The sequence below is a fragment of the Triticum urartu genome, chromosome 3 (genome assembly GCF_003073215.2).
Source record: "Triticum urartu cultivar G1812 chromosome 3, Tu2.1, whole genome shotgun sequence".
NCBI lineage: Eukaryota > Viridiplantae > Streptophyta > Magnoliopsida > Poales > Poaceae > Triticum > Triticum urartu.
In genome coordinates this window covers 508,185,535-508,194,634 of record NC_053024.1, presented here as the reverse complement: position 1 = coordinate 508,194,634, position 9,100 = coordinate 508,185,535, and the positions used below count along the sequence as shown (strand labels likewise).

General features: G+C 47.5%; 1 protein-coding gene across 1 annotated transcript; it reads left to right on the top strand.

Moving 5' to 3' along the window:
• The first annotated feature begins 1,249 nt into the window (after positions 1 to 1,249).
• On the top strand, positions 1,250 to 4,608 carry LOC125544652 (glucan endo-1,3-beta-glucosidase 13-like). The gene is made up of 4 exons (XM_048708395.1): positions 1,250 to 1,544; positions 1,910 to 3,178; positions 4,125 to 4,155; positions 4,264 to 4,608. The coding sequence occupies exons 1-4, from the start codon at positions 1,490 to 1,492 to the stop codon at positions 4,391 to 4,393; spliced, it is 1,485 nt and encodes a 494-aa protein (XP_048564352.1). The 5' UTR covers positions 1,250 to 1,489; the 3' UTR covers positions 4,394 to 4,608.
• Positions 4,609 to 9,100: the final 4,492 nt, after the last annotated feature.

Here is a 9,100-nt window from a genome sequence, read left to right as displayed (position 1 = left end):
GTTGCCACTGCGGATGTAAACATGCTCATAACCGAAATCCGAGCCGAAACTCTGGTGTGTCGTTCATTGACCAGCGATGGTCTCAACATAACTCAAGAGAGGTGAAGAAGTCACAATTGTGCGACATAAAGCAACATTATAGTGACAAGCCACGAAACCAGCAATGGGAAAGGGCAAGCTTAGGACGACCGATCCTTCCTTAGCTGCTTCTTAGTGGTGGTCATCATGTTGAGCTTCTGTGTCTTGTCTTGTCGTTTTAGGCTGTATTTAGCTTTGTTTTGTTGGACTTGTAGCTGTTGAAGTGGTTGTGTTTCCTTTCTTGCATGATTCTAAAAAAGTGTGCACTTCATGTGTATTTTTATTGGAAAGGCTTTAGTCTTTTCGAATTAGCTTTTTAGTGAGGCTTTCCAAATTAGTTGACATCCACACATGTTTTCACATCGGTGTTGAAGAACTTTCATACTCCCTCCGTCACAAAATTAAGTGTTGGAGGGTCTATACTAAATCACCGACACTTATTTTTGGATGGAGGGAGTATAAGTTTCTTTTTCAACATCCATGTAAGAGGTGGTTCATATAAGTTTCACCGGTAGGAGTATTTTAAAGCGTCGGAGTAAGATTTAAGCCATTATGAAATCCCACCGCCCACGTGAGACCTTTAATTAAGGACCCCCTTACCCGGCAAACGTTCGCCAGGGAGGGTGGTAGTTGCAGACGTTCACATGGCATTTTTTAGCTGTGTGGCAGTAGGTGAGGTGGCAGTTTCTTCAGGCGACATGACATTTTCTCTCCGAGAAGGCAATTTTCGTTTAAAATAGCCGTCGCTTGATCTCGTTTCACAACTCAAAGTGCCATGAAAGATGGTTCATTTGCCACCTCCATGTAGCGAACGTTCCCCAGCTACAATTACCGATAGTTAAAGCCAAGATCTTTGGAAAATGCAATCACTGGCAGGAAACAAATCAGGTTAGCTATTTCCTCACGAATTATTAGCTACGTCACTCGACACGAGCCAATGTTCCAAGGTCATTTTTTACCAAGACCCCGTGAGCTCACGCGTCAACCTTTAGCCGTGTGGTCCCTGTCCAAGCGAACATTCCTCGCTGCTCCTACCTTTTTTTTCCTCAGGAAATTCCCCGCTGCTGCTGCTCGGTCCCTCCGCTCCCCTCCCCTCCGTTTCTGTTCCGGACCCGTGCGACCTCCGTTTAAACACCCTCAACCCTATTTTATAACGCACCCCCTCGCGTCCGCGTCCGCTTCCGCCCGCCCGCGACAGTCACGCGCGCACTCCATTCCACGTCTGCTCCGCTGCGCCGCCTGCGCCCCGTGGCCAGCGTCAGGCATCAGCCCTCCTCCTCTCTCATCCTCCCCTCCCCTCCACTCCACTCAACGGGCACACTCCCCGGCCGCGTAGCCAGCACAGGAGCGCGGACGGCAAGAGCAAGGCCTTGTCAGCGAGGAGGAGGCCCAGCTCGGTGCTGGGACGCCAATGGCGGGGCGGCATGCGGCGGCGGTTTCCGCGTTCCTCTTCCTGCTGCTCGTGGGTGAGTCCTTGAACCACATGCTCCTTCAGTTCGTCTTCTGGTACTAGATAATAGTAGTGGTTGCCCTTTTGGAATGTGAAATCTTAGTTAAGTGGACGGCGAGTGCCAGATGCCTTGCTTCCCGCTGGGTGCTAGCTAGAGTACCTGCAATGTGTATGGTGCCGTGATGGTCTCCGACGAATATGTTCTTTTGGGGAAATCCAATGATCTAATCCCCATGTCCCATGACCTTTATCTACTACCCAACCTTCAGATTCTTTGTTTTTCTGGCATGGAATTTGGTAGAATATTAAATGGACGCATCAATGGTGGCTAAAATAAAGAGAGATTGCGCGCCCCTGAATCCTGATGTGGGGCTTTTGCAGGGCACTGCCACGGCGGCAAGACCGGCATCTGCTACGGCCGCAACGCCGACGACCTGCCGGGGCCCGACAAGGTGGCGCAGCTCATCCAGCAGCAGTCCATCAAGTACGTGCGCATCTACGACACCAACGCCGACGTCATCAAGGCCTTCGCCAACACCAGCGTCGAGCTCATGGTCGGCGTCCCCAACGCCGACCTCCTTGCCTTCTCGCAGTACCAGTCCAACGTCGACACCTGGCTCAAGAACAGCATCCTCCCCTACTACCCGGCCACCGCCATCACCCACATCACCGTCGGCGCCGAGATCACCGAGAGCCCCATCAACGTCTCCGCCCTCGTCGTGCCGGCCATGCGCAATGTGCACGCCGCGCTCAAGAAGGTCGACCTGCACAAGAAGATCACCATCTCCAGCACGCACTCGCTCGGGGTGCTCTCCCGCTCCTTCCCGCCGTCCGCGGGGGCGTTCAACAGCAGCTACGCGCACTTCCTCAAGCCCATGCTGGAGTTCCTCGTGGAGAACCAGGCGCCATTCATGGTCGATCTGTACCCCTATTACGCCTACCAGAACTCGCCCAGCAATGTCTCGTTGAACTACGCCCTCTTCTCGCCGCAGTCCCAGGGCGTGATTGATCCCAACACCGGATTGGTCTACACAAACATGTTTGATGCGCAGGTCGATTCCATCTTCTTCGCGCTCATGGCTTTGAACTTCAAGACACTCAAGATCATGATCACCGAGACGGGATGGCCGCACAAGGGAGCTCCCAAGGAGACCGGGGCGATTCCGGACAATGCTCAGACTTACAACACCAATCTGATACGCCATGTTGTCAATGACAGCGGCACGCCTGCCAAGCCTGGGGAAGAAATAGATGTCTACATCTTCTCCTTGTTCAATGAGAACAGGAAGCCGGGCATCGAGTCCGAGAGGAACTGGGGACTGTTCTCTCCAGACCAAAGCTCCATCTACAGCATAGATTGGACTGGCCGAGGAAATGTGGACATCATGACTGGAGGAAACCGTTCAAATGGTACTTGGTGTGTTGCTTCAACCAATGTCTCGGAGACGGCTCTGCAGAATGGCTTGAATTGGGCATGCGGTCCAGGCAATGTCGATTGCTCTGCTATTCAGCCAAGCCAACCCTGCTACCAGCCCGACACATTGGTTTCACATGCTTCATATGCGTTCAACAGCTATTATCAGCAAAATGGAGCCACTGATGTGGCCTGCGGATTTGGTGGTGCTGGAATGAGGACGACGAAAGATCCAAGTAAGTATCCTGTGCTTACAACAACTACATTGATAATGTAAGGAATGCTTGCACTGGAGTATAATATCTCTGCATCATTACTGGCTTTGGATGTAGTCTGAATATTGAAAACTAGCCAATTGTAAGCCTACACTTGCAGACAATATGTGCTGACTACAGTGTTTATGATAGTAGTTATCCAGGTCCTTGACTGAAATTGCAACTGTAAGTCCATTGATATAATGCTAGCTGTATTTCTGGACATGTAGCTGGGTATTTCTTTTGAAGAATATATACACAGTTATCAGGTGTTAACTGAGTTTCTTTTTGTCTAGAGACTACAGAGAAGATAGTGCATTGCTGAATTTACTGTAATAACATAAACTTTTGACTTTTGAATGCCTAATCATGAATTTAATAATTTTATTACGTTTTCTCCCCTCTGCCGCTTGTAGCTAAAATCTGTTAGGTTAGAAAAATGGCATGTGCATCATCAGTTTTGAGATATGATCGGTTCATTTTGTACGCCAATTATGCTATAACATTTCATAGGATTCACAGGCATAATCTTCTTATTTGCTAGTTCTGCATGAATCGACTTATGCTCTGATAAGAAGAAAAAAACATGCATAGACATTTTTATAATATAAATGGCCTCAATTTGATAATGGAGTTACAATTTAATATGGAAGTTTGATCATGGAGTTACAATTTAATATATAGCTTACCGATGGGTGCTGTCGCATGCTGCTTCACGCAATGCTAGATGAAATGAATTAGTACAAGATATGGCTAAACCAGTTGTGATCCTCGTGTGTTGCCTCTGCATCACTACTCTAGTGTTCTCCTATGAGCTGTGAAGTGTGACCAGTTTTTGCTTGTACTTGTTGGTTTAATGTTACTGTCGATGTTGCTTTTAGTGTCAGCTGGATAATCTTTTCAATGATTTTGTATTGCTTGCTTGCAGGTTATGACACTTGTGTTTACATGGCAGCCGGGTAAGAAAAAACTCTCTGATCTCTCTTTGCAAATGTGATGAACATGCCCACCTACTGGTCTGATCAACAGTTTGCACTAACTATTGTTTTCCTTCTTCTTTCTTACAGCAGCAAGATTAGCACCAAAAATTCAACCGCCACTCCAACTCCAAGCGGCTCCAGCCCGTCACTGTTGGCCCAATGCCGCACCCTTCTGCTCCCTGTGCTTCCCATTGTGATTGCCGTGGGCTTTCTGTGATTTTCGGAGCACGCTCTAGTTAGTACGTTCGGTTCGAAGGTGAGAGGCTAATTGCCTAATACTGGGAACCAGTAATGTTCTGATGTGTGGTGAAAGGTGGCAGTAGGGACCTGTTATGCAGTATGTTATTCTGTTTGGATGTACATCGCTGCGCGAACAATATATGTTAGTTGCCATTGAGAACTAGAAATGTGTTGCCGATGTGGTCTCTCTAACTGTGCTCATCTTTACTGCATTTTGCATCATGCTATTAATTTGGAATCTCTTCGTTGTTATTTGACATCGTTTCATTCACCAGAGGTCCTAGGATTCAGAATTATTAAGCTGTCTATCTGAATTATGTGGGCTTCTACTTTCTAGTAACTCCTCTCCGCCTGTTCATTTTCTTGAACTTCAACTGTTAGTTTTACTAGTTTTGCTTCGATACACCCTTCTTAAAAGTGTACACGAGTATTAAAGTTACTTAAAAAGGTTATCATCATATTAGCTTGCAGATCACATGCATTGAATAGATTGATTTAGATATAAAAGACTACATTACCCTTTTTTTTATTGAAGGGTTAACTTCTAACCTTCACATTTAATCTGTATCTTCTCAACTGTTATGTTAGTTCTCCACTATGCGGATGATATTCTCATTTCTCTTTTTTTTTGAGATAAATTCTCATTTCTCATGTATCCGTTGGTTGTGGTTGTAGCCCTGTGTAGAAGTTAAGTATGGGTTGTAGCCTGTGTAAAAGATGCAATAAGTACGTAGTAACTTGGGTTTGCAAGCCCAAGACCAACTTGGCGACCGCTTTCGGCCAGAGTGCTGGAAAGTAAGATTCGGCTGACCCACACCAGTACATCGGCGGTACGAATTGCAGGCCCAGTGTACATCCAACGTTGCTGACTCGCAACTCACTGGCTTGGGTCCACACCTTACTCATCACGTTATTACTAGTACCCTAAAGAAAAATAATTATCATCTCATATGTTAGTTACAAAGATTTACGATTATGCCCATGCTTATTGTAAACCCTTTTCTTTCAAGGGTTCGGGCCATTTCTTTTGACGGCTTAAAAAATCAAAAATGTTAACCCACACGTGTGGGCGTTAGCCAACTCGTCCACACGCCTCCATCATCGTCCAGTAACTTCTGCACAAATCTTGGTACGAATTAGTTGATTTTGTATGCCATGTAGGACAATTCGCGTGTGTGATGTGTGAGAGAGGTCGCCCACACATCCGTTTTACCACACGGAGGGGCCGGTGTGTGAGCGTTTAGCAGTTCGCCCACACACATCAGTTTTTCAGTCACGCACAAGGGTTGTTGTGTGGGCGTTTGCCATCTCGCCCACACACCCGCCTCCTCTCCCACACCCAAGCTGCCAGTTGCCATGCGTTTTGCAGTGTACATGGCAACTGCCCTAGTATGATTGCAAGCAGATGGCAACTCCCTTTTTTTTTTACCCGAACATGTCAGTTGCCATATGTTTTGCATGGTACATGGCAAACTGCCCTAGCGTGCACGTAAGCAGATGGCAACTCTTTCTTTTTAAATGGCAACTGCCCTAGCGTACTTGTGAGCACATGGCAACTCTCCTTTTACCCGAACATGTTTTTTGCCATGCCTTTTTTTGTAGCGCTACGTGGCAACTGCCTAGTGTTAGTAGGTAGCAACTCCTAAAGTTTTGAAATCATGGCAACTGCAGTAGACCAGACCACACATGGCAACAGCTGTAGTTGTCCAAAAAATGGTAATCTGGAACTTTGACCTGAGATGGCAACTGCAGTTGAGCAAACATGGCAACTGTAGTTGTCCGACATGGCAACCGTAGTTCAGCGACATGACAACTGCACTTAAACGAACATGGACGAGGGTCCGGCCCATGGCAACTGCGGGGCGCGCGGTAAAGTGTCATGTGGGGCGTGCGGGACCACGAGGTACGAGGCCTGACGTACCGGGCGTGTGGGCTTTATCTATTTCGCCCACACGCACGCGTGTAAGAGGGACCGGGAGGGAAAAAAAAGAGGCGTGTGGACGCTAATTGTTTTGCCCACACACAGACGTGTGGGCTGGTCCTCTTAGGCATCACACAGAACGTGTGGGCAGATTTCTTAACGCCCACACGTGTGGCAGTTATCGGCGTCCTAAAAAATAGGACACGACTAGGGAGCACACGTGTGCTCCCTAGCATTCCGGAGCACACACCCAAAAAAGGTATGTTTTTGTCTTAACCTAAATGCTAAAAAGTGCACGTGCACTTTTTTGCTCTCGCTGGCACACCCTCGCTCCACCGTTGGATCTGGATCGATCGCGCAGCCGTGCGACCAGGCTAGTTTGGTGGGGCCCGTGCATTTATGTCTGTCTTCTCCCATCCTGCAACGGCAACTAGCACACATTCGGCGGGTTCCTTCTCCATCGCTCGACGAAATCGCCCCCAAATCCGCCTCGCCTCATTCCGCATCGCCGGCGCCGCTGAATAAATCCCGCCTCGCCGCAAATCCAATTGGTGCTCTCGGGAGGGGTACGGCGTTGCGAGGGGTCTGCGCGTTGAATTGCTCAAGCGCGGCACGGTGGCCGCGGGGAGCGGCTCGCGACGCGAGCTCCTCGCCCGTGCAGAGCAGCAGTTTCAGGGGAGGAGGCGAAGTGCGGTGGGCCTCGTTTGGGGCGGCGGGAAGGAAGTAGGCGGCTCATCATCGCGAACCAAGGTAACCCCCCGTCGAATCTCTTCGTTGCTCGCGGTGTGTAGCTCCTCGCGGTGTTCCCGTGCCGACAAGGGGGTGGGGAGGGGCGCGGATACGCAGCGGGCTTGCGGTGATCCTCCTCCTTGTAGTGATTTTTGACAGGGCGGTGGTGCTTAGGTTAGGTAATGGGACGAACAAATGCATGAACAGTATGGCGGGGGTGTCTAGATCCACATGAACAAATGCATGTTTTCGTTCCCGTGTCGGATATTTTTGCATGATTTCTCGTGGTCGAACTAGTGGTGGAGGGGTTTTTCGTGGTCATTTTTTCGCAACATGCAAGCTTATGCTCACCAGCAGGCAAGTTTATGATCGGTCGTTCAAGTGTTGGGCAAGCGATCTAGATTCAGAAGAGACCTGTGGTGCTGGGGGGCTGTAGTGTCTTTTTTGGAACGAAGGCAAGTGCATGCAAAAGGTCAGGCAAGTTTGTGCTGTATATCAGACAACTTTATGGCGTGTTTTGTTTTTGTGATCAGACCGTCCTACTGGGGGTTAGGCAAGTCTATGCTAATGGTGAGGCAAGTTTTATTTTGTCTGAAACTGACTCTCGTGCGAAACTTTTTGTGTCGTGAATGCCTAATGCTAATGGTCAGGCGAGTTCACGCTAACTGTCAGGCAAGTTCATGCTGTAGATCAGACAACTTTTGGCATGTGTTTCAACAACATCAAGTTGCCTGACCGTTAGCATGACACTGCTAAAAACCGTCCTGCTGGTTTTTAGCAGTGTTTGTTAGGTCACGTGCAAAGGTCATGTTCAGTATAGGCAAGGTCCTGGGCATGATTTGTTGTAGTATAGGCAAGTTAAATTGAATTAATAGACACGAGCATTTTTTCCATACTTTTTTTGTGTTGTGTGTAACTGTTTTTTTCAGGTAAAGGGATGACTGAACCAAGCAAAAAGCGTGATCAATTGCAGTCAGCAGTGTCGCAGCTTGACGGGGGCCCCCCTGCCACTTCCGAAGCTACACTGGAGGTTTGCTTCACACATCACGTTTTGTTCATGTTTTTTTTACTTTTCTTAACACCCGTTTCTTTTTCTTTTTTCGTTAAAAACATGGTGACATGAGCCTATATCACATGTTAAAAGCATGTTTTTCGTTGTAGGAACCTATATCACAGCACCAAGGTGTTTCAACAACAGTTGTTTACAAGCGCCAGCGCCGGAAGATGATGGCGAACCGGGGGAAGCGGCCTATGGATATTGATAGTAACGAAGATGGACCGGAAGGAGACGACAATGAAGCAGATGTTACACAAGATGAACAACCAAAGAAAAAGCGCCGAAAAGTGACTGAGAATGAGGTATCCCTCCCCCACCCGTATAAATCACAGTCCAACTAGAGATAACACTGCTATGAAAGCAATTTTTGAGAGGCAACTCATTAATTTTCACACATAAGTTTTTGGTACTAACTAGAGAAGAACAGCCTCATGAAAGCAAAAACATGAGAGGCAACTCCTGTAATACTTCCACACATAAATTGCCTCCTTTTCCAATATGAAAGAAAAAAAATGTGACATGAACCAGTCAACTCCTGCACACACAACTTTTCTCAGGAGCTTCTTATTAGAAGAATACTTCCAAAGACCATTTTTCTTCAGAAGGCAACTGATGTCATACTTGCAAAGTCTAACTTTTTGTTTCTCTAATTTACGGGGTCCTAGAAATAGGTCATCACCTGCAAGGCTTTTCAAGTTGAACAAGGATCTCGTCACAGACCAGAAAAACGTGATCAGAGACATAGAGTTTGGTGGCTTGTTGGATATCACAGCTACAAGCATGCCCGGGGATCTGAGCTAGTGGATCATGAAACACTATGATCCAGAAAAGTCTCAAATCGTTATACTAGAGAGAGGAAAGATACCAGTGGACGCAGACAGTGTGCAGAGGATATGGGGTTTGCCCAATCGAGGCAGGAAAGTATGCTTTGAAATGAATCCAGATGTTATAAGGGAATTCAACAGTATTTTCAAGAT